Source organism: Larus michahellis, chromosome 9 (genome assembly GCF_964199755.1).
Source record: "Larus michahellis chromosome 9, bLarMic1.1, whole genome shotgun sequence".
NCBI lineage: Eukaryota > Metazoa > Chordata > Aves > Charadriiformes > Laridae > Larus > Larus michahellis.
Genome location: NC_133904.1, coordinates 39,753,724 through 39,779,834, shown reverse-complemented (window position 1 = coordinate 39,779,834; position 26,111 = coordinate 39,753,724). Strand labels below are relative to the sequence as shown.

General features: G+C 43.2%; 1 protein-coding gene across 1 annotated transcript; it reads left to right on the top strand.

The window, feature by feature from the left end:
• Window positions 1-7,669: 7,669 nt before the first annotated feature.
• Window positions 7,670-25,116, top strand: SH2D1A (SH2 domain containing 1A). Its single transcript, XM_074600497.1, has 4 exons — window positions 7,670-7,971; window positions 20,187-20,250; window positions 23,595-23,730; window positions 24,094-25,116. Exons 1-4 carry the CDS (start codon window positions 7,835-7,837, stop codon window positions 24,132-24,134), a joined length of 378 nt encoding a protein of 125 aa, XP_074456598.1. The 5' UTR covers window positions 7,670-7,834; the 3' UTR covers window positions 24,135-25,116.
• The last annotated feature ends 995 nt before the right edge of the window (window positions 25,117-26,111 follow it).

Below are 26,111 nucleotides of genomic sequence, written 5' to 3'. Positions count from 1 at the left end.
TGGGAAAAGATGAAGCTTAATGAGGGCATTTTTTAGGATCTGTCAGGAAAGAAATAGAATTTTAACACGCAGGGGTATTTTAAAATACATAAGCATCACATGTATATGTGTGTGTGTGTGCAAACACATCCATCCTTCAGTTCTGGGGTGTTTTTAGGACAGAAATGTAACTTTTCTTGTTGCTGTGGTGTAGGCCAGAAAAGCAACCGGTGCCCAAAATACTAAGGCAAAACTTTCGAAGAACAACTAGTATAACCAAAATGAGTTCTTTTTTCCTTATTGAGATCACATCCATTTTGCAGACAGCCTGGCTTGTGATATGAGCATGCAGTGAAGTCCACTGCCAGTGTGCTCTCTGCACAGAACACTCCGAGTGGAAGGGTGTGTGGGTATTTCTCTGTACTGAGACCAATGTAACATCGCCACAATAGATTTTGAATGATTTATGAAGTTAAAAATCTCTCCTTAGTGAAAAGAAAGAATACATGCCAGGCTGTACTGAACTATTTGCTCTAACATTTAGTTTAAACCTGATTAATAAACCACCTAAAACCTAAAAATTTAAAAGAAAATACCTATCTGGATATTTTCCCTTTGTGCTGTTAGAGGCAGACTTATGATTGGAATCTCAAAGTATTAGAAACTCAGCTGGAAACGGGAACGTGCACACAGTGAATTTTTTTTTGCCATGAGCAATGTTTGGTTTTGGGTGAAGCAGTTTGTGCATCACCACAAAGTGATAGTATAGGATGATGAGATGAGCACAGTCATAAAAGAAACCTGGATTAGACAATAAACTGGTCCCACTGGGATCAAATGTTACATACTGAATTCTGTACTTATGAAACTTGAGCATAATAATATTTTCCCTCACCCTGCAGTTGTGTACTGGGAAGGAGAGACTTCGTTATAGACCAGAGGTTCGCAAGAGGAAAGGAATTGAGTGTGCACTTCTAGGGCAGCGGAGGCCCCCGCACTCCTTGCATGCATTGTCAGCACCATGAGAAGGGGCTGCACACTGCTGAAATAGATACCAGGTAAAACAAAAATACACAGAGAAGAAGGACCGGAGAATACCCATTGCCCTGTGATTTTTCAGAGTTCAGTGAAGCCTATTAGAAAAAACAAAACAAAATATTTGAAAGGCAACTTGACTCTAGAGAATAAACGCTTACACAGGGATAAAATAATAGGTACCAAAGGGCTTTTAAACTTAACTCTGAAAAGTATAACGAGATCCAGCGGATGGAATCTGGAGCCAGACAAATTCAAATTGGAAGCATGACCTACATTTTTAATAGTGAGTGTGATTAGCCATTGGAACAAAGTACCCACAAAGTAGTGGATTCTCTCCTCTTGATGGCTTCGAATCAGGACTAGATGCCTTTCTGGGAGATAAGCTTTAGTCAAAAATAGTTATGCTTTAGTCAAACACATGTTACAGGGCTCAATATAGAGGTAATTGGGGAAATGTAATGGCCTGTGATATTCAGGAGGTCAGGCCAGATGGTATAATGATCCCTTCTGGCCTCAAACTCAATGAATCTCGGAATGAATATAAATGCTATCATCTGGATGTGCATTTGAAATAATTGCAGGCAGAGATTAGACACGCAATTGCATATGGTTCAGAATTTATAAACTTTCCTCCCCTCCAGAACAAAGGCCCTTATTTATGCCTAATTACATGGTGCTGTTGTAATTCAGATAAATATCCGTTAGGAACTCAGATGGGATGTCAGCAAATCAATTTTAACTACTGTGCGTGTGTTGTGTGGAAATCAAGTTTCTAAAGCTTATATTCAACTCCAGACTTGCTCACACAGGAATTTCTCCAGGAAGAGCTCCAGCATGGACATTTACTCCACCCTGAGAGTGTCATTATACAATTTAGCCCTGTTGACTTTGAAGTTGATTCAGTTAAACCATAAAGACATGGAGGTCCTGGTCCCCAAAGCAGCTGGGTACCTAATGCTTATGACTGCCCATGCGTTGCCGAATTTTACGGGAAAGGGTTGTTGAAAGAGTAATAGCAGAAAATAAAAAGGTGCAAGCTTCTCTGAGTAGTTTTGCTTATGCTGACATTATCGCAAATGGCATCTTCGCTTGGAAATGCACATGCACCTGCAAAATAGCCAGCTCTTGCAATGCTTCTGGAGATATACGTACGAAATATTAACCGGTAAAAGAAACCGCATTAAAACACAGATAACTTTTAATATGAATTTCAGCATATTATGTAGCTTTCAATTTTAGTGTTATCTCACTCACAAAGCATTCAAAACAACTGCACAGGTAAGCAGTGAGACCACACAGAGGAAATAATATTGTTAAAGTTCAGTGAAATGTCGTCATTTATGGTATGTGTGTATTACCTGTGCTGAGAAGATAAATGTTGATGAGTTTAAAGAGTTTCATTCATAAAGGTCCATAACATTTCATATTCTTAGTCCTCCCCCAGAATCAACTCCAATCGATGGCACCAAACGCCCAATTTTCAGGTGATGAGAAAGTATATTTTTTCAAGTTCTGAGCACTGTACAGAAATCCTCACAGTAAATACCGTGCCACTTGAAGACTTAATATTCTGAGGTAAGGAGATTTTCCCTGGGCTACATGTTTAATTTGAAGGGTGCAAAAGCCTGGATCTGCAACCGCCCTCACAAGTACCCGAACATTTCAGCAGTTCTGTGGCAGCCCAGTCTTACAGGTTAGCCTTTCTCAAAGCGAATGAGATGTAAATGATGTATGTCTCCTGGAGTATAAAACTGGCATCTGCACCTGCATCCAAACTTCATTTATTATAACCATCTTCCTTTTATTTTCCTTTTTTTTTCCTTTTTTTTCCCCCAAGCAACATACATAGAATATCATGACTAACACGGGGGCTTAGAAGTATATGCTAATCTGTGAACTTTAAGCCAAAATGTCTTTGGATTCTCCTTCTGTATTGAAGCTCAGAACCTGACAGCTAATTACACATTTGCTAATTGTAGCCTGCTTTTTCCAACCTCTTTCATTTAGCTCAAAAAGGAAGCATGATAATGGTGACTCTGCAGGTACTCTGTAGAATAAACAGCGTTTTACTGAATCTCAGCGTTACTTTCTTGTGTGAAGAGCAAGTCTCTGTCTGCAGATACTATTCTATATAGTTGTTCTGAATATTTTGTTAGATTACACTAAAAATGAAAGTGACATGAAATAATGAAAATCATATTTAAAGTTAGCTGTGTTTTAACGTGGCATTTTGCCAGTTAAATATTTTTTCAGAAACATTGCAATAGCTGCTGATTTTGAAGCTGCTTTTTCAGTACTTCTACAGGGATGGCATTTATGATAATACTGCTGTATCAGCAAAACTACCAATACAGGTATTTTACTTTTTATCTTGCTTTATAGCCCTTTGTACAAGGCCTTCCTGTAACAGTTCTGCAGTAACATTAATTTCATAAAGGTCCTGGAGGTCATTCTTATTTTCTGTCAAATAACAATATCCAAGAATTTTAATGATGCTCTTGCATTAGTGTTATAATATCCAGAATTGTTATAAAATTCAACAATGTATGAAAATGTCATCGCTAGGGATGAATGAAGCAGCTCATTGGAAAATGAAAATCAGTCCAAATCTTTGCAGGTGTTCAAAAAACTTAAGGTAATTTCATTTTGTCTCCCCTACCTCCACTTCTCAGGTACTTCCACAAGTTCCGGTGCCTGAAATATCATCATAATTGATTTTTCTAGACAAAGGAAGTGCTTCCAGCTAATTATCTAAACTTAAGTACAGCATTTGGTACAGTGCCATGTGGAAAATTATTAGCTAAAATGGGAGATTAGTACAGAAATTGAAAAGTGAATAAGAAAGTGAGTAGTAGAAGAAGATCAGTACTGAGGGAAGGTAGTAGAGCTTCCCAAGCATCAGTCTTGGGCCTGATATTATTTAACATTTTATGTTAATGATGATCCCATAAAAAATAAACGTGCGCTAATGGAATTTACCAGTGGCATAAGGAAGGGAGGTACTGTCACTGCAGAGATGAATAAAACTCTCATTTAGGAAGAACTGAGTGACCTTGAGGATCAGGATAGGATAAATTGGATGAAATTCAGAAGGATTTGAGTGCAAGTTCATGCATCTGAGCTTTGTTAACCAGATTTCTACTATACCTGCATGCTCATAGGTAAGAAAAGAATAAGGAGGAGAAAGACACAGAACACACAAAGCAAGGTATTTTCAGCAGGGTAATGAGACGCAGGTAAGGGCTTATGAGGCACATGTTAGCAATCAGCCAGGATAGTGCACGCTATTCACAAATGATTCACTTTTGTGAAGCTACTGATAAAGATGATTAGAGTGACCGTGGGAAGGGAGAGCCTTAAGTGTGAGAGGAGTTTGGCAAAATGAAGGCTGAGGGAGGCCGCTATAAATACCACATGGGCATAAGCTCCAGGAAGAGAAAACATCTATTTAAACTAAAGGACAACATTGGCACAAGAACAAGTGAGTATAAATTGGTCATGAATAAATTTAGGATGGAAATTGGAAGCAGGTTTCCAAACAAGAGAATAGCGATGTTCTACAATTGCTTTCCAAGGAGAACTGTGGAAACAGCAACAACAAAAAACCCCAAGCTACTTTTAAGACAGAGTATAATGAGCTTCTGAAAGGGATTATATGATGTGTTTGGCTAAGATAGCAGGGAAGTAGACTTGATGACCCAAGAGGTCTATGCAGGCCTATCTTTCTACGCCTGTTTTTCATGACCAAATATTTCAGAGCACTTTTAAGTGCTTCCTTTCCTTCATGTATTTTTTAGATAAATTTTTTATAGCATACTGCAGGGACTGCTAGCTGGACTGATTTAGGGAAGGCACAAAATTGTGGTGTCCAGAATATTCTGAACACTCTCCAAGCAAAACAAGAGAAGTGTCCAGCATCCTACAGGGCAAGGCTCAGGGTGCTTAAAGTGGAAGGCAATGGGGTCTAAGTCCAAACAGGGGCAGCACCCTCTTTGAGGCTTGGTTCTCTTGTTTCTCCTGCTCTCTCGAGCCTGCTGCTCTATTTTGTAGTTGGTCTTCTTAGACCCACTGCGCATATGCAGCAGTACAAAATAGGATGGCAAACAATACTTTAGATGCATAAGATTAAACAGATAAAAAGTGGAGCAGTCAGTGTGAATTTGACTGGGTGCCAATAGTGCCAAGCTGCAGTGAAGATGGCTTGTCTGGGAGAAGGGAGGATTTCTCCAGCCTTGGTGGTGCGGTGCAGAGCTGTGCTAGCAGTGTCATGGTTTCTCTCTTCTCAGCCCAGGAAGCACCTATGTCTTTTGGTTTGGTTTGTCCTGCTTGGTGCCTCATTGCTTTCTTAGTGTCCCTTGTTCCAAAATCCAGCATTTCTATTACCTCCAAAAAGCTGCGTATCCCCATGTCAATCTGGCCATAAAAGGATTTCTATGGAAGCCTGGGCTTCTGGGTTCAGTAGCTGGAGTTTATGGGTTCCTTACCCACAAAAGCAAAATTGGGTGTTTACAGCTCTTTTACAGAAATAGAAACTGCTTCATCAAAGTGATGGGAGTATGGAGGCTGGCCGGGTAATTGGCAACTCCCTTATTAAGAAAGCATCTCATAGTCAAAAGTTTTGTGATTTTCTACTTATGCTTCATTTGAAACCTGATGAGTAGGGCAATGAGATCCGCAGGACTGGATGATTCTGGTTGTTTTTCCTCTCCAGCTAACTACACTCATACTTTTTCTGAAATCAGCTGTTAATATTGAGAATAGGTTAAGAAATAGGAAAGTTAGATGAAATCCCCAAGAGTACAGGCAGTTTGGAAAAGGAGAAGAAATAGGCATCAGCTTTACGAGGGAACAGTACTTTGCTTCACCTTGTCACTATCCACATTAATCATATTTGCAGTAGGCAGAAGCTCCACTTTTTTGTGCAAATACTTTAACAACTGGTTTAAAAAAAATCTGAGCAGGATAGCTGAGTCCCCAGGTTCATGTAAATGGGGTAATGAACACGTGCGTAACAAGATAGAAAAGCCATAAACATGGCAGTGGAAGCTTTCAGTCCCTCTTCAGCTGAGGTTTTCTGCAGCTTTCTCAGCCCCTCGGGAGCCAGGCAGGGAGGCAGCCGCCTGCTGGGCTCTCCCTGCGGGGCAAGAGGCTGACGGTGCCTCCGAAAGCAGCACCATTGCCGTCAGTGACTTTGGTGCAGTGCCCCAGGGGCGAGCTGCCCTGTCACTCCCGGGTCAGAAATGCCCATCCCTCCAAAGGAAAAGCTAAAGATAGTTTGGAAAAAAAAAATATTCTCAAGGAGAAACTATATTAAAGGTCAGAATTGAAAGATGTGCACTGGGAAATGATCAAGAGAAAACATTTTGATTGATTGAAACTTAAAAAGAACAGCCTTATTTTTGGTGCTTTTTAATTTAATTTTTGTTCCTGAAATGTGTGTATCTAGAGAGCTATTTTTTCACCCATCCTTAACTTCAACCAAGACACGCCATTCCGTGAACGCCTGGGTGAGATGATTTCATTCTGCCCTGTCCTGCTAGCAAACTCAATTTAAAACGAATCAATCATAAGCATGACCTGTTAGTTACTGCTGTATTTTAGTGAGTTATTACTCTGACACCCAGGTGTGAGAACGCGGTTCATCAGGGGAGGATGGTGGCCTTGCTCCGGGAGTGAATTCAGCCCTGAGCTCACCAAAAGAGCTGGGCCAGTGGCCATGGTGGCAGGGGCACCACCGCCTTGTCACTGCCGCCTTGTAACTGCTGTGTGGTGCCGCTCAGCACCAGGAAACATGCTTGGTTTTTCCATGGGTGGAAATATCTATGGGGGTATAAAAAGCACATTTTTCAGCTTGTTTGCAAATGGACCCATTTGCAAGCATGTGCGTATGGGAGCTTTCAAGTGGTAAGTGTACTGAGGAAATGTCTGTAGCCACAGCAGGTGAGAGAAATGGCATTTTCAGACTGTCTCTGGATTTTGGCTGCCTGGTCACACAACACATGAAGGCGGCAGTAGCACCAAAAGTGTCAGGAAGGATGTGAGGGGCCTCCTTGCCTGTGCCGAGGCTGTTGCCTGCCCCCAAGCAGAAATAATGAGGACCGCTGACATTAACAGTGAGTAAACACCACCAAAGCCTATGAAAATAACCACTCATGAGGTAAATCAGCCAGGGTCTGGGGTCCGTGGGTGCTGGACAAGCCGCCGTGCAGCGGGGCTACGCTCAGTACTCATGGCCTGAGGCAAGTGGCCTGGCAAGGTGGGGACAGAGAGGCCAGCTTGCTTCCTCTATTTTCTCACCCCTGGCGATTTTAAAAGAGGTTATCAAATAATCCCTGCCTCACAGAGGGTCTCTGGGGTCCTGCTTCACCTTTCTTTGTCCCCCCTTGGGTTAACGCCAGAGGACATGAGTGCCTGGCAGCAGCTGCTGAGGGTGGTGGCCTGGCCTCCCTGTCCCAACCCAAGGTGGCCATCGGCCTCGTGGCCGGCGTGCACTTCACCACGTCACATCCCCCCTGGGGAGCCACATGGGCGAGGGTGGGCTGTGAAATGACACCCCTGTGTGATGCTGTGAGGATGTTACAGCCTGTGAAAAGGAAAACAAAAAGGGGCAAAGGAAAACAGCCACAAAAGAGCTGTGCTCGTTCCTCACTCTTCCCTCAGCGCTGTCTCGCCCCGTGCGGAGGCTTCAGAGGTGTGAACACATCCTGTTTACATCTGCCACCGAGACGGAGATGCTGAGGGGAGCACACAGCTGAGGAGCAGCCAGAGGCAGTGCCGTGCACGGGGAGAGCTGCCCGCGGCAGAAGACAGCCCCAGCATGGACGCGCTGCCCATCTACCACGGGGGCATCACCCGCGAGGCTGGGGAGAAGCTGCTGCTGGCGGCGGGCACCGATGGCAGCTACCTGCTGCGAGACAGCGAGAGCATCCCGGGAGTCTACTGCCTCTGTGTGCTGTGAGTGCGGCCAGCCCCGCGTGGCTGACATCGCCTCCCCGGGTGCGGGGCAGCCGAGGGCAGCGGGGCTGGGAGCGGGGTGCCGGGAAGGGTTGCTCAGGTGGTAGCTGATTTCCAACCTTGGCATCCACAGTATGGGGTGTTCCGGTGTAACGGTGACAAAATATCTCCTAATGTTACCGTTTGCAAACACGTATGAGGCTTTCGGCTCCATCACCTTGACTTAAGGCAGATGGGTGCATAAGGGCTGTGGGGTCCTTTGTGCAGAGGAGCAGATTTTCTTTGCATGACTGCTTTGCAGAGCCCACACTTCTTATGGGCATAAAACAAAAAGAGAAAACAGGTCTGGAGCATGTAGGAAGGACGAGTGAGGTGCCAACGAGAAGAGCCAGGCAACTTGACTCGGGATGGCGTGCGCTGCCTCTTTGTGCTGGGTAATCCTCTTGCTTTCTGCTCACTGTCTTCTGCTTCGGTAGTGCGCTCATGGGTGTGCTTAGCAACATCCCCAGCGTCGCCTGTCATCGGGAAGAGTAGTGTGGATCTCTGTCATCCAGAATGTGCCTTTGCTTTGAAATGTTCTTGGTCAGGCTGTGTGTCCCACAAGCCATCAAGCTTGCAGTAAACTACGTGTAAATTTCGTGAAATACTGATGGGTAACGAAATAAGTGTTAATGTTTCATCAAATAGGGTGAAAGGGATGATCTGACGGCATGGTCTGTCAGAGAGAGGGTAGAGAGGTTTCCCTGAGAGAGCTGGGGGACTTTATAGTCATAGGACCTTGTTTTAGTGAGGCAATTTAATTACCCTACTTTTGACAAAAGCAGAAGTCTTGGAAATCCTGAAAGATAATGCTGTACAATGAAGTACCATTGCATTGAAAGAACAAAGATGAGTCTACCAAGGCTAAACAAACAGGCACTTGCGCCTTACTTTGGTAGGAGAAGGAATACAATATAAAGCTGTTTTAGGGCCAGCAAGAAATTAGCTAACAGAAGGCACTTAGGTACCTGGCAAAAAAACCCAACCAACCAACCAACCAACCAAAAAAAAACAACCAAAAGAAGGAGAAGAGTCCTAAGTCAGGTTTTCCCCAAATGTCTTGAATACTTTTTCAACAATAAGTAATTAAGCCCTGGGTGAGCATTAGTGTTCCTCTGTGGTAGACCAGTAAATGGAGGCAGTCAAGAAGGTTATAGGCAATCCAGAAATACACAACCTTCTTTTCAGGGAAGATCTTTGCGGCAGAAGATGTATTTTTTCTTCTCTCATGAAATCAGAAGGTGAACCAAGATAGGTGCTACTGCTAACAAATACCTTAACAGCTGGCTGAAAAATGGGAAATAGGAAGCATCTTCTGTTAAATGAAAATGGAATAGACATAGCAAGAGGTAGGGAGTGCTATGATTCCTGTGATGGGAACAGGCAATAAAAGCAGAATCTCTTTTAAATAACCATCAGAGGAAATGGTGATGTATCTCCTTAACATTCAGAAGTCATTCAGTGCAGGTGAAACACTAAGGCACCAGAGAAAGGGTCAGGCAGAATGTTACAATGCTGAATAAAGCAGAGAACCCTAAAATTAGTCCACCATTAGTCTAAATCAGGGTGTAGGTATGTAACAAGGTCTTTCATCTGCACACAATCAGTTAGGATTTTTTGCTGTATTAGTGGTAATTTATGTCCTTTGGAAGAAATTTCATGAATGAAATAGAAGTATATATGATGAAAATAGGAAGAACAGAAAGGACTGCTAACTCTGAAGCTCTGCAATCTTTGGAGGAAAAGAAGAGAATTCAGTAAGAAGCAGAACCCTATCTAATTATTTCTGGAAATTATTTCTGGAAACTCATGTCTTCATGTTATGTTGCATTCAAACATATATATGATAAGCAAAGGGGTAAAAGCAAAAAATATTACTGGTGAATGTTATGCAGGCTTCTTATAGAATATAGATCCTCAATACATTTTTTATAAGGGAAATTTTCCATAGCACCTTGGATAAATCCAGATAAAAAATTAAATGAAAAATATTATGATGAGTACGATCTGGTATAGACAGAAAGGTGGCTGAAAAATGCTAGAGCTAAGCACTGGTTCCAATACTTCTTAATATTTCAATTCAGAACATTATGTAAGAAATAGCAGATACAGTAAACAACATATCAAACAATAACTTTGAAGACAGTTATCATAAAGATACGAGGAAATGGTCTCACACTGAAGATAGCAATGGCAGTTTAAAGAAAAGTGGGCCATAAACTAGAGAAATGCTGTGATAGGCAAAAGTTTACCAAAGCAGACCACTTTAGTGGAGAGATTGTAGGAGCAAGTAGCGAAGGCATGAGAAATGTAGATATGTATTCAGTGGAGGATGCTGAGACTGGCTTTGGCAAAATAAACCAATGGACACAACCTCCCCAAATTCCAGTCTAAACATCATTAGACAGAGATGAAACAGGTGGCAAGCATATATGTGCGTGAGAGCTTTGGTAAAAACTAAGAAGGAAACATGCAGTTGCTGTATTCACTGTCTAAGATTCAGAAAATAAAAGAAAAAGTACTTCTCGGCTTTTTTAATGCTTCCTTCTAAATAAATAATGGAAATTATTAGGAATAACAAACTCATTCAGAAATGTACATTTTGGTGCAGAATCCATGCTGATCACTGTAGGAGTACCTAGATGTATCAAGATTAGGCAAAACATGAATTTACTGGCAGTACTGAAGTGATCTTTGAAACACAAGAAACAAAGTCGGTCAGCCATTAGATATGTTGCAATAATTATCAGAGCTAAACAAAAAATTTTACTTTTTTCCAATTACAATTTCTAACAGAAGAGAAACTGTTTCATACTGACAGTGATGTTTCTATTCCTCTTAGAACCGAAAAAAAGAAAAGTGGTCCAGTTTTCCAAAACCAAAACTTGTTCAGTCTGTCTTCTTTCCCCTCCCCCTGCACTTCCAGAAGAAGTAAGACGAAACAAACCTAAAACCCACCAGCTTCCCAGAACCAAGCCTTCTTAGTTTTTTCTTTTGCTTTGTTTTGTTTTTTTGTTGTTTTTTTTCTTGTTTGTTTGTTTGGTTTTTGTTTTGTTTTGTTTTGTTTTGTTTTACCCCCCAGTACCTCCTAAAAGCCCTAACATATTTTGCCAGTCTTTGAGCCTCCTAAGGCATGTAAGAAGGGCAGCAGTGTTCATGGTCAGGCTGATTCACCTTTTGCTTTTCCAATTAAAAAGTGGAGCCCTGACCTTTAAAAAGGAGAAGAGTCAAAGACTTCACAAATCCCTTGCAACCGACAGGGATTTTACAGGGCAAGCATAAAAGAGACAGGTAGTAGCATAAAACCTGACCTACACTGATGGGTAACTGCGGCAGACAAGCCCCAGTTGTTGGAGCGTTTGGTTAGAAAACTGCTTTCTCTCTTCTTTGTTTCTCCTGAAGTATTGCTTTATCTTCCTTGAATGCTGCTTTCTGCTGTCCGAAGCCACGGTGTGCACATGGCATGCCTGCAAGCCTTCAAAGAGAGAATGTTTTTTTGGTGTGGCTGTAGCAAAGCACAAAGAACCCGCTTTCATAAATATTTTAAGACCACAATTAAACTATGCGTGGAAGAGTAGAAAGGTTTTGATTTGCAACAGTGTCCCCTGGGGCTCATGCAAACAGAGGTGCTGCCCACAGATTTTTGGTAAAGTTATTAAATACCAGATGCTCCCAAGGTCTTCATTGTATGAATACCATTATTAAATTGATCATATAGACTTTCAGGGTGTTGTTCATCATGTTTTGAATGTGTCAACAGAGGAGCACAATCTTTTCCTGGAAATTTTTCAGAGTTGCACTGAAAAGCAAGAAGATTTTTGCTGTTCCTGAAAACTGGGCTCGAAGGAATGCATACGCTTTAAAAAACGTACACGTTTCACCTGTAAACATATTAGACACTGCATGCAGTGCACCAAGGTTTTAGTATCAAAACCTGATCGTTCCAGGGAGCTTCCTTTACCTGTCTGGTTTCCTCTTTGCTCAATACCCCTTTTGACGTTTTTACCACCCTCAGAAATCCTCTGTGCACACTGTTCCTAATGAAGTCGATGGGGGACACAGGACACAGTAACGGTGGCTAGTTTGAGGAGCAGCCTCTTAAAATGCGCCTGAAAAATGCATAAATAAACTGCCTGAGGATGCCAAAAGCACCGCTTTCCTTTACAGATATATGAGCACACATGCAAAAACAAGCAGCCCATGCCTGAATTGGCGAAGATAAAGCATTTGTAGTTTGGGTCTTAAAATTCATATACTTGAAAATACTTGGAATGTTAGTGGTTGTTTCAGACCTTTAAATAAGCTAAACATGACATACTTGTCAAACTGTATGTTCAGATTATTTGTTTGAAACCAGCCATTCATGTACTGTGCTACATTCAATTTGTGGAGAGTAATCAAAAGCTGGAATAGAAAGCTGTTTAAAGCTCTTGAAACAACAGTAATGGCGACAGGGATAGGCTGCAGTTCTATCAGATTTTACGTGTGCTATTTGTTCTGTCACCATAACCACAGCACACAAGTTCAGGCAATGTGCCGAAACTTTCTGATGCGGCAGATGTATCAGCTGTGCAGCATTAAGGTGTAATACAGGATCACGAGCCAGCTTCAGCTTAGCATTTCTTTTGTTTCCCGTGTAATATTTTTGATGGAAATGGCAGAATAATTGCATTTATTATAACACTACACATAATAATCATCATCATTTAAAGTGTAATTTGGAACAAAAGCTTCTCTCTGAGGAGGAGCCCCTCAATTCAAGGTTGCCGTTGTAAATATCACGCACTATTTTCAGCTTTGAAAAAAGTCTTCTACAGCACAACGGTAAACTCTACTGAGGTGAGTATTTCAGGTCCCTGCTAATCAGAGTGAGCTTCATCTTTGCTGAGAATAACTTGGCTAATGGCCTTCAGATATTCCAATGGCTTTTCTTGGAAAGATTTTAGAAAGGTAGACTGCCTGAAGAGTTAGTAACTGCTAGGATAACGAATCTGTAAATGACAGAATGGGTACAATTGTTAGCTAACAGAACCTAGATTAGCTCTACCTTGGTTTTGTGGGCTTGAGTTTTGAGGATTTAGTTGAAGCAGTGATTTCAGGTTTAGGGATTTTATGGTCAGCTCATGCCTACCTTGCCCTGAGAGAAACAGGAAATCTGAAAATGAGCTACACTGAATTACTCCCAAACCCAGAAATGTTCCATAGAAACATGAAACATTAACATTTACAGGGCTATTGACAGTGGTTTATCTATTGCAGATCTTGTGAATTCTGCTTAAAGTGATGAAAGAAATTTTACCAGATGATAACCTTATTTCATGAGTTTTTGCCTTTATGAGGTACTATTCTGGAGGACATAGTAATTCACGAAGCTTAGTTACTGCCCCACCGTAAAGTAATTTCCTTCTATTTAGCATCTCAGATTTGAATAAATTCTCATTTTATTTCCAAATTTTAAGAAATTCCTCTTTGAGGCATTGCCTCAAACCCTGCTTGGAAAGCCTACACACTTGCTCTTTAGGTAAATCAGCGTCATTTTTACTGATGGTTAGGAGTGTTCAAGTCGTGAAGATGCTGACAATCTTCCACGGAAATCTGTGCATAAATTTGAGACATTTCACAAGATTTAACTTGCTCTTTCAAGCTTCTGTTAATTTCAGAAGAGAAAATCAAGATAATGCATTTACTTTATAATGCCACAGCATTACTGCAAGCTAATAGTAGTTAGTGATTTGGTATCAAGGGTAAATTTTTGCCACAAGAAGTGTTGGTAGAGGAATCAGTGACAGAATTGTAAACTCAAGTGGGTGTGTATAGAGAGCCGCTGTGAGTTAAGCTGCAGTAACTCTGTTGGGCTTTTCAGATGTTGTAAACACTGATTTAAACTATTTTATTCACTCTTGCTGATATAGAGCTTGTATCTTGTGCATCATCTCAATGTGAATGCTATTTGTTCAGCTTGGGTTAGCTGATGGGTGGTAATTGCTAAGTTCCTGTACCTTGATTGTATGTCTGAGACCTAAATAAGGCAGGAATCAGGATGCTTGTCAACCAGAAAATGCAAATTCCAGGACAGAGTGAGGAGCTGCAAGCTTAAATAGGTTTTTCTCCTACATGAACTAACAGGACTTTTTGGCCTTTCCGTGATTAATAAAACAAGTAGAAATATAAAAATTAAAAAGGAAAAAGAAAGAAAGAGAAAGAAGTTTAAGGAGACGGCTGAATTGACCATTTAATAACTTTGGCAGGTATCACTTCTGTCTCATGGGGTAGGCCATGCAGCTCAGGGGTACCCTGGGCAGGGGAGACCTTGGTGACCACACCTGTGGGACATGCAGGCTCCCAGGCACTGCGGTGGATTCTCCTGACCTCATGACTTTCGGCTCTGTGGTAGCCATCTCCCACCTCTGCAGCGACTGTGGTGCCCATGCCATTGCCCACGTTCCCAGTCCAGGGTTACCCACTGGGATGCTGCCTGAGGTTGGTCCTTCTGACCAGGCTTTCAGAACTTGATCCACAACATGCATCAGACACCTCCAGGTAAGGCAGAAGTGGCTGCATCTACTGAGTGCCATTGACCCCACCCACTCCAAAAGTACTGAGCTCCCCGTGAGCTCTCCTGTAGTGCTCATCTCCATAGCATTAGTAGTACTCATCTCCATAGTATTAAATGGTTTCTAAGCATTATCTCAGTTTGTGAGATGAAGACTTTGTTAATTCCATTTCACAGGAGAGAAACTGTGACGAAGGCGGCTCAGGTCTGCAGTATCCTTTAGCTTTGGGTTCCCTGCGTGAGGGGCGTGGGAAAGCATTTTGAGACTACGCAGGGTTATTCTGTACAGCCTGCCGACTTCGCTTGCATCGCTGAGGGCTATTTCCTTGTTTCATACATCTTCTGCTTCCAAGGCATCCATCTTCTACTCCCTGCTTTTTCACCCCTCCAGCATTTTTGCTGCTCCCAGTTCAGGCCCCCTCATGCTTCACCTCTGTATATCCCCTTTCTTACTCCTTTAGCCTTACTCTCTCCCAGGGGTTCAGTTTTCATTGCTGTTTCCTTACATAGACATGGGTCCCCTTTTCTTTCCTTCCACATCTACCCCACTCAGTCCCAATCTTCCTTTCCAAGATGCCCAATCTAAATTACCTTCTGTTTTTTTCCCTGCTAAGGTAGGCCAGGCAGCATACATACATCTCTTGCGACTTGAGATGGTGGAGGCTGCTTAGCTGGGTGCCCATGTACAGCCAGCCCAGGCACGGTGCAGCTACAGCTGCTAACAACCCTTAGGGAGTGCCTCTCCTGCAGCCTAGATGGCTACCACTGCTTTCTCTCTGAAACTGCAAGAGATATATCTTCCTTCAAACAGATCTTACATCTTACTCTAAAAACTGGGCAAAACTCCCAACAATTGGAAGATTGTTTTTTTTTTAATGTGGGAAAAGTATTGTTTTGCCTAACATGTCCCCTTTTCTGGCACATCTGCATTCTCCATTCCTAAATAAGGTTGAGGCAATAAACCTATGAAGCAAAATTTCAGTCTGAAAGGCTGAAATGTGGCAAGTTATAAGAAACTGAGTATGGGCAATATACAATGCTCAGGACCCCTGTTTGTAGGCCACACCACTCTCTGGTTCTTAAGCAATATTGTAAAGTGAAATTCCAAGGTAAGGTCAGGATGCAAATATGCCAGGTAAGAAACGCTGATTGATATAATGCAAAGACATCAAAAGTAAAGAGGAAGAAACTGATGTCATTTATTGCTGACATGGCTTTCCCCTGTCTCTCTGTCTTCTCCCTTTTTATTTGTTCCATTTTGGACCCAGAAATGAATACAAATTAGTTTAATAAAATTTCCCAAATGAGATACAAAACATTTGGAAATGATTTTAAAATACACCATGCAGCTGAAATGTCATGGTTAATTTTAATCTGCAGCATGCGGCTAATATCCTCTGGCTATTTCAATGGTGCAGAAGATTGTAATTATTCACCTGTTAAAGTAAATGCAGCTTTAACAAGTCTGATCACAGTTGAAAAGGAGGAGTGGAGAGGACAGGTAGACAGATGCTGTCTCAGTATGTCATCTGTGAATAATGCCTTTGTAGCTCTTTGGGAGGAATTATCTAGCTATAAAGAAAAAAGCCTACGATATAAAGTGGACTGTTTCCTATAATACCAACTTTTCAGATTTTCCTTTGACAAAGTTTTCCCAGTGGTAGTATTGCAACAGAGACAGCGCTAGTGCAGTTCCCAGCTGGTATAACATATCCTTTGTTATGGAGATGAAAAAATAAGTGATTTGACATAAAAATATCCTCAGTGGTGACCAAGCCACTCTTTTGTAAGTGCTATCCAATATTGTCCTTACAGCAACAGCTGGTTTCTGTTTCCCCTTATCAGCATTTTGGCATTTTTTGCCTTTGATCAAAAATTTATAGGGCCTCGTTCATCAAGCTGTTAATTCACGATCGCTCCCGTCCCTTGAGCTTCACTGGCATGAAAGACGAGCTTTGCAATTGTGAGTGAGGCTTGTGGCTGTCCTCGGACCAGATGAAGGCATGTGGGAGCCCTTCATTGGGTCTTTGCCTGGGTGTCAAGAGCTGGTCCTCCTCCAAGCTATGGTGGTACACCAGTGTCACAGTAAGGGCTCTCAGAAATCCTTCTCTCAGTGACGTGTGTCCATCTCCTGTTGATTTTGTCCAGCAGAGAGAGGAGTTCAGGTCACTGAGAGGTGGACTTGGCCTGCATCTCACCAGGTAATGGCTTCAAAGCGTAAGCTGTGTGGGAGGCCCCAAGTGACTAACTAGCACCATGCCCTGGCTACATGGTGTTTGGGTCTTGGTTTTAGCTATGTGGCCAAATCACATATTGTGTGACATCATGTCACACTTGCAGCTTTTTTCTGCCATGAATTGAGTAAAGTGTAGAAAACTGAGCTGTCCCCTCATGGTGGCTGGGGAATTTATCGTCTCCTGAGAATTAAGCTCCAGTAAATGCCCTTTTCCACCTGCTTTTGCCTGGTGTTACACGTTTTGCTCTTTGGAAGGTCATGTTCTATACAATATCAATTTTAATTTTTGTATTTAAGTTTTGTTTTAAGGAAAACACCTTGATATTCCGTCACCCCACACTGATCTCAGTTAATGTTGGGTAGTTTAAATCATAGAAGCCTTTCTCACGGGAGGCCGTGCCCATGTAGCAGTAAAGAGAACTTGGCTCATCAAACTTATGTCACTCATGCATGGAAGGTAAAAAGCACTTTGAAGTGGTAATGAAGTAAGTTCCTGCTGCTTAACAGAAAGTTTTGATAAGATCATATTCGTTAGAAGAGTACTTATCAGAAGAGTTGTAACTAATTTTGTGGAAACAAATATCCCAATGGAAAGTAGTTAGATGGGAAGATCTAGCTGCTCACCTTCTTACCAAATGCCTCCTCCTTCCTTTTGTGCATTTCCATTGAAGGTGGTGGTTCTGGGCCATCTCCCATCTACAGAGTGGCTGTGTTTACTGATGGCTTCAGAGCCACCAACAGATGATGATGTTGTGGTTTTCAGCTTAAGCACAGTGAACCCCTTCAGGCCTTTCAGTCTTTTCTCCTCTGGGAAAAAAATGTACATTTGCCAGGTGAGTGGAGAGCTCACTTGTTCCTTGCAAGGCTGTGATAGCAATGTCATACTCCTCCCATTCTCCATGCTGTGCTCAAAGCCTCCATATTTCCAAATTCTTGTTCCTTTTTCTGTATCTTGTGGGGTTTTAATCTGAGCTATCCTTTGTGCTTCCTCTGGACTGGTAGAAATATTTCACAGTGGGATTTTTTTGAAAAATACAGGATAGGTTATACCTCACCCTGCTTTGGTCCTGAATATTACTTTATCTGACCTCTATTTTTCAATTTGTCCAGCTTAGTAAACCCTTCTGGCAGAGTGCTGAAAGCCATCAGACATTCAGGGCAGCACCCCAGCCCCCCAACCACTTCAAGTCATGCAATCTCTTAGGAAGAGAAAAAGATGAAAGAAACAACAGATGGTAGCTTTACGGACAACTGAGCCATTTGTGGAAAAATCAGATTTTAAAGAGACTGAAGCAGTTAGAATGCTTTGGGACAATCAAGAACAAGCACAAGTAATATGCACAGTGTATTATTAAAAACAGGAGGCAAGAGAGTGAGCTTTAGATTTTTACATACTCATTCTGTTGGTTTTGAGGCTTGAAAAAAATCACTGTAGAGATGGTCAAATACCCACTTCGAAGAGATGGGACAAAATGCCAGAATCTCTCTGGTGTTTCCCAGTACACTATGGCCTGTAAAATCCTAGTTTCAGTAGACGTATATTGGCTGGCCTGCTAAATACGTAGGTGCAGGAAAGCCCCTTGTGATTTCTAAAAAGAAAAGGTTAATGTGAACATCAGCTACTCATGAAAAGCTCTCAGAGGTTTTAAGAAAGGAAGTGATGGTACAAGATTGTCTAAGGGCCCTAGTGGAAGACATTGGATTCCCTGAACGTGGACATATGTAGTGGGTTAGAGGGATGGCCTTTTAAGCAACCAGGCTTGAGCTGTGGCCTCAAACACCAGTGACTGCAGTGCCACGGCATGGGTAGGAGAACAGTGTTGTCCTTCCCTCCTCCCGCAGCCACAGCTCAGACCTCTTCCCAAGGACCCTTTCTGGGCCTGCCCAAATCCCTGATGGATTGCAGCAGTTGAGGTTGCTGGAGGAAGAAGTGGGGTAGTGATGGCTGTTTTCCTCCTTTGGTTTCCATGAGGTGAGCATGGCCGGCCACTTTTCATGTCCATCTGGTGCCAGGTGGAAAGTCATGTCTCTGGGGAAAACAGTCCCTTGGTTAACACACAGAAGTGGATGATGCTGTGGTGGGATCGTGGGGCTGTGTCAGGCGTGTCCCCACTCACGAGGAGGAGGGCAGTGTCTCGGCTGCTGCACAAGGAGTTTGTCTCCGCAGCAGCCCCGACGGGAGGGAACGGCTCTGTGTCTTCTGCCTCAATATTTAATCACTGTGGGAGTCGAGTGGTGGTGGGGAGAGCTCACAAATCATGACAGGCATTTTTGCTCCCACTTTGTGGGGTTGTGGCAGTGTGACAACTGTTAACAACTTCCTGCTTGTGTAAATTATATCAGACACCGCTTTGCAGAGGTTGCTGTAATGACTTTTTAACAAGAATTTATCCAGGAACCATGACACAGAGCGTAAGTAATTGCAATCATACAGTATCTGTGGCATTGATGGTTTCTGCTATTTTATAGTAACTACTATAATACCGTGTATAATTTGAAAGAAATAGAGTATTTTTCTGCTTTCTCAAGACTAGGAATTGATGCTGAAATAGGGAATGGTCCCTAAAATCCCGCTGTGTATTCATGTAAATTTCTGTAGTATGAAATAGAATCTTTCTTATCTCATACCATCTAAAATAATGTTGCACCCAGGGAACTGCTATCAATTGTCTCTGCTTCTGAGTTAAATTTTTGGATATTGGTGTAATAATCTACCATGTAAATAATTCGTCGTGTTGGATTTGTAAGAGAAACAAGACTGACTCTGGACAAAAGTGTGTCTTCTGTTGTTAGCGTATGACTTCTTATTCTTGAAAGACTCAAATTAGATTTAAAAAGAAGGAAAATCCCACACTCTTATAAGTCTCCTTTATCCGTATTTGAGAATTAGGAATGTTCAGGCAAGGAAAAGAGTAATTTACCTCGCTTTTGTGGGTCTAGCTTTCCAAATGAATTACACTCATGCTATTGCTTCTGGGAACATCTGCATTCAAATCAATCACAATACGGTAATGCTATCTGCCAATAATACACCTTCTCTTTTTCCAGGGAAAGTATGTCTGGTGTGTGTCAGTAAAAGGAGGTCACTGAAAAAAAAAAATTAAAAAAATGCTGAGGCAGGAATGAAAGTAGCGTCACTTAACCTAGAATAACTGAATATTTCTAAACTCAGACCAATCCCTCTCAGCCAAAGAACCCAGAAGGTTGAACACTGCTTCTGACCTGCATTTAAGTTTTTTTTTTTTATTTACTTAGAGCTTTTATGGGTGAATTTATTTTTAAGGAAAGGTTAGCAGATGAACTGACTCCCACATCACTGAGTGTACCTCTTGTGAAACCTGACTGTAGAAATGAGCAATAAATACCTGTTGATTTTTTTTCCCACAGGCATCAGGGTTACGTTTATACCTACAGAGTGTCCAAGACAGAAACTGGGTCCTGGAGTGCTGAGGTGTGTATCTCTCCTTTCGCTTCTGAAAATTTCTACATCCTGTTTGATGTTCGTATTGATTTAATGAAATAAATATATTCAAATTATTCATGTTTCTGCATAGTCTGATTTTCATCGAAGGTAATCGATCTTGAGTGCGCCCATCACTAAGATGTCTTGGTGCCACTTCTGACAGTCTTGAACTCATAAATTAATTCCCTGTTACATTTCAGCTGTTGCATAATGCAGTAGTGCATTATTTTGCATCATTTTATGTGGCAAAAAACTGCGTTTTTATAATTTGACAAGCACAATCAGTTCCCTTCTATCCCACATACCATTAATGCCAGAATATTTAAGGAAATTATTTTCAATCATCTACAGTGTTTTAAAGTTAATTTATCTCCAGATTAATTCATCATTACTGCAAAAACTATATAGGGTAGCCAAAACTTGATACAAAATTTATTTTCACCCATCTGATAGGAAGCTGGTAATTCAAGTGTAGAATGACACCAGTGACGGTACAGACAACTATTTGGGTTGGTGGAATTGGAATACTAACCTGTGTTTCTTTTATGAAGGGCTTGTTCTTTGGATGTACTCTGTGTATTAATTTATAATTAGCTTTCTATTTGCACGTTAATGAACACTGATTACAAACATTAAATAATTCCTAGACAGGCATAATTCCTTGGCCATTATTATAATAGAAGTGGTTGCAGTGCTCTGGAAGACAAGACTGATTCCTGGGGTTACTCAGAAGCAGATCGGGGAGTAAATGTGACTCTCATTACTGCAGAGTAAATATTTACCAGTGTCACCCTTGGGAATGGTACCCGGGAAGAATTTGCTCATTCTTTCCTGTAAGGCATCGGGAGCACCCTGGAGACTTGTGCTGCCCAAGCAGAAGGGGTTTCGGGACTGGGTGGGGGTGGTAGCGCACTCGACATGCCAAGGCGAACACTGATGTCTCAGGAAGGATGTCGGCTGTGGTGGGTTGACCTCGGCTGGACACCATGCGCCCACCAAAGCCATGCTGATACTCCCATCTTCAGCTGGACAGGGGGAGAAAATATAATGAGAGGCTCATGGGTTGAGATAAGGGCAGGGAGGGATCATTTACTGATTACCGTCACAAGCAAAACAGACTTGACTTGGGAAAAATTAATTTAATTTATTGCCAATTAGAAGTCAGAGTAGGGTAATGAGAAATAAAAATGAATCTTGAAACACCTTCCCCCCACCCCTCCCTTCTTCCCAGGCTCAACTTCACTCCCAGTTCTCTACCTCCTCCCCACAGCAGCGCAGGGGGTTGGGGAATGGGGGTCACGGTCAGTTCATCACACGTTGTCTCTGCCGCTCCTTCCTGCTCAGGGGGAGGACCCCGCACACTCTGCCCCTGCTGCAGCGTGGGGTCCCTCCCACGGGAGACAGTTCTCCATGAACTTCTCCAATGTGGGTCCTTCCCATGGGCTGCAGTTCTTCACGAACTGCTCCAGCGTGGGTCCCTTCCATGGGTTGCAGTCCTTCAGGAACAGACTGCTCCAGGGTGGGCTTCCCATGGGGTCACAGCCTCCTTCGGGCATCCCCCTGCTTTGGTGTTGGGTCCTCCATGGGCTGCAGGTGGATATCTGCTTTGGTACCTGGAGCGCCTCCTCCCTCTCCTTCTTCATGACCTTGGTGTCTGCAGAGTTGTTGCTTTCACATATTCTCACCCCTCTCTCCATCTGCAATTGTGCAGTTGTTTTTTTTTGTTCTTTTTCCTCTCCCTTCTTAACTATGTTATCCCAGAGGCATTTAACCACCGTCGCTGATGGGCTCAGCTTTGGCCAGCAGTGAGTCTGTCTTGGAGCCACCCGGCATTGGCTCTATTGGACACGGGGGAAGCTTCTGGAAACTTCTCACAGAAGCCACCCGTGTAGCCTCCCAGCTACCAAAACCTTGCCACACAAACCCCCCACTGAGACCCCCCCAGGGACCTCCAACTGTGGAGGATAATTCCCTAAGCGATGCTGCAGCCTGCTTTGGCCTCAGGTAACATCAGTGTCTGCAGTGAGGTTTTTCTCTGGTGTTATATAGGCCTGCTACAACTCTTCCCCCATCATCTTCACTGGCTTCTGGCACATGGGTCTTGAGCTTTTCCTTGCTGTATTTTAGGCAAACCTTATCGTCGTTTCACAGTGTAGGTGTCCTGAAGACCCAGGACTCTCAATACATCCTCTGCAGGGAAAGGTGCTAGCTACAGACCCATGATATCAATCCTTCCTTTAAGCAAACAGAAACCGTAAAGTAAATGTCGCTAAGACCATGCTGGCCTCAGCTGTTAGAAACAGCAGCCTAAATCCAACTTATCCCCATGAAATGTGCCTCCAAGGCCAAGATAGGCCACAGCTGGTGCTTTCCTGTCTCTGCTTCCTTCCCTGTGGCTGGTTAGTCTCTGACGAAACTCAGGTCACACCAATATTTCAAGGACAAGACAGGGAAATTAAGATAGTACTGGTAAAATCCCAGCCAGTGCAAGGCCTCCAGCTGGTGCCAGTGAGGCAGGATTTAGCCCACAGGTGCTGGATGAGAGCAGCGTCCCTCGGGTGGGACCATGCTGGCAGGACTATGCTTGTCCTCCCATGGCTTTGGTGGGAAGGAGTCATTATGAGATTGCCCTGATTCAACAGAAACATTGGATTTTTGATTACAAGCAGACACAGCTTCATTTCACAGTGTTGGAAAAGACGCTAACTTAGAAAGATAGAAAACCTCCCACTTTTAATAAATAGGTAACATTTTGCTGCTGCCTTTGTACAAGAGACAGGAATACTCAATCAACAGCGTAGGCCAGTATAGAATGCTCAGAGAAAGGCTCGCAAAGAGACTGTGTTCATGCCTGAATTTAGTGATGTAAGGCCTCCCCTTCCCTGCTAAGTGCCAGGTAACAATCTATAGATTGTCTTACTGGCATTTCCAGGCTGGAGGTATCTCATGCATAAACCCCAGGCTGGAGGTCAAAACACAGGCTGCAATAAATCAGGGTCAGAAATAGTGAAAGATCACCTGGGAATTTGCCTAATAAGCACGGCAGGCTCTGGGTTTCTCTTGTAGTGATTAAGAAATTGTCCCTCTTCCAGTCTTATATCACTGCACTTCTGGAAACCACTCTTAGTGCAGGGAGGCCGCGATGCCCTGGGGGAAGGAGGAGAGCAGTACGGTTCACTGACTCATTTTAAGTTGGCACATCAGGTGGTCTAAGCGAAGGGCTGGCTCCTTCCTTGGGAAGTGTGTACATTTCTGAGGACAAGGCTTCTGTGCCTGGCACAGAGATTTGGCACGCAGCATCCCCTCTCACCTCTCACCCTTTGGCTTCGCAGACAGCGCCCGGGGTCCACCGGAGGCTCTTTCGGAAAGTGCACAACCTCATTTCGGCCTTCCAGAAACCTGACCAAGGCATCGTAACGCCCCTGAAGCACCCGGTCGTCAACCACGCAAAAGTCAAATACTCCCCAGGTACTCATGGGGCGGAGGGAGCCTCGGCTGCGGCTGAGCAGAGCCCTCACGGTGGTGGGGATGGAGGGCTTAGACTTTTCACATCTTTGACTTGAAGTAGACAGCAGGGCGGCATTGCCAAAAATATGCCCTAACTGTGCTACTGTGTGATTGAAATGCTGGCGCTCAGGTGGTCGTTAGGGATAGGGCCTGTCAATGTGATGAGAAAATGTATTTATTTTGAATATGAATCTTCCCGAGTGTTACACCAGCAGTGGCCACCTGCCCTCCCCAGCGCCCTTGCTAGTGTAGGTACGAACCTTCTCATCTGTTCATTTTCTTGCAGTGTTCATCCTTTCATACCTTTGGGTTTATTTTCCTTAGGGAGAAATGAAGGCCACGACTTCCACCTGCAGCCGTCATGAAGATGTTTCCCCGACTGTGACATAACCGTATCTTCCAGTGTCTCCTCTAGTCCATGCTCTAGAACAGAATGATTTATATGATAGTTAATACAACTCCATGAGTTTTTTGTAACATTTGCAGAAATGTGTATTTTGTAGAATTTCTAGCTCAAAATTTAGAAGTCTTAAGTTTCTGAATGTTTTGAATTAGGGTGTTTTTTTTTTTTCTTTATTTTTCTAAGAGAGGATCAAAAAATATCAGCTACTAAATAGTGTAATGTCTTTTTTTCTCTTTGGACGTTCAAGTATAAAATATTTTTCACGTCAAGCTTTCCTAATTAATAATTCTTTACTAATTTTACATATCTTTGGATCCTTCTTTGCATGTATCTTCCTTCGCCAATGTGTTAAAAAAACCCTCCACTCTTAAAGCACTTAACTGTTGGTATGCTGGATCCTGCCTGGTTTTCACGAGGCAAGCTGGAGGTGCCCGGTGACAGAACTAAATGGGCTGCAAGTGCAGGATTCAGCAAGGTTATGCTGCTCCAGGCAGCGTTTCATAAGGCTGGAAGGTTTGCCTTTTTTTTTTTTCTTCCCCCCGACTATAAATGGAGGGGGGGGGTGGGGGTGGTGTGTCACACAGTGCAAGCAATAAAGCATTTTCTGTGAAACACAACGTGTTCCTTCTAACCCAGCAACGGGAATAAATACAATAAATAAACAGCCCCATCATAACAGGGACCGCTGGGCAATACTGTTGCAAAGTTGTGACAATTTCAGCTCATTACTCAGTTTCTGGCCAAATGAAGGCCAAATCTCATTTGCGGTGAAATGCTCCACCCCCCCCCAACTAGTCACATATTTTACACAGCGTGTGCATGTGTTGCTCTGTGCCTTCTTGTTAGAATTGCTTGTTGGTCGAAACAAGGGTATTATCTTAATACAGTGCCATACAGTGGCAGATGCAGCATGATTTACTCTTTAATAAAATATTTAAAAGCTGTTTTTTTAAGCGTTACATAATTCAGCAAATGCCATGGAGGCGCTGAACTGCCCCCTGCCAGCACGGAGCGCCGCATCCGCAGCACCGGCTGCTTTGCTGTCACTCGTGCCCGTCGCACTTTTCCCTCCTCCTCTGTGCTTTAAAGGTTTCCGGGCTTACTGCGCATCTGCGCTCTCTGCTCCCTGGCCATTCCTCTCCGGCTTCGTGCTCCGGCAAACCATCCTTCCCCGAAGGCAGCCGACCTGCTGGGTGCTGGCAGAGCGCCTGCATGCCCCCAGGCTTCCCCAGAGAGACCTTTTGCTCGCTAAGTGCTGGGTCTAAACTCCTGGTTTACCTGACCTCTCCTGGGAGCAGGGAAGCGGGTGTTTGGAAATGGTCCGTGGCAGATGATTGCAGGGTGGTGGGGATAAATGCAACGGGAAGCACTTTGCCCAAGGGCTGTTTCCAATAGAAATGTCCTATTGACCTCAGGTAAAAGCTGAGGCTGTCGGCGCTGCATGTGCAAACCCTGTGGCACAAGAGCAGCAGCCGCTCATCCTCTCCGAGGGGCAGTGAGCTGAGGGTAACTGGTTTGACTATGGCTGACTCCAGAAGTGCATAGTTTTTCCAAAAAATACATAAAATGGGCTAGAAGATGCCTTTTTTAAAAAATTTTATTTAAGCTGAGAATATTGTTTCAGTTTCTGATGTAAGTTATTAAGACAGAAACTTGTTTGTGTTGTTTCTTTTGGGTACCCACGGGCCTGGAATTGCTCTAGGCTTAAACAAGGTGGAAACAGAGAGAGAAAGCAGCTCATGGCACCTGTGGGACAAGGAGTCGATGTTTGGTTATGGGAACAGTAATACAGAAATTATATAGAATTCATGTATTGACTTAGGTGTGAGGAGCTACAGATCTGTTTAGAGGGCAGCAGCCGCATTTTGTGGGCATGGCTTCCCAGGTAACGTCTGTATCACCAGCCACGCTGGGCTGCAGCCCCTCGCTGCTGCGGTTG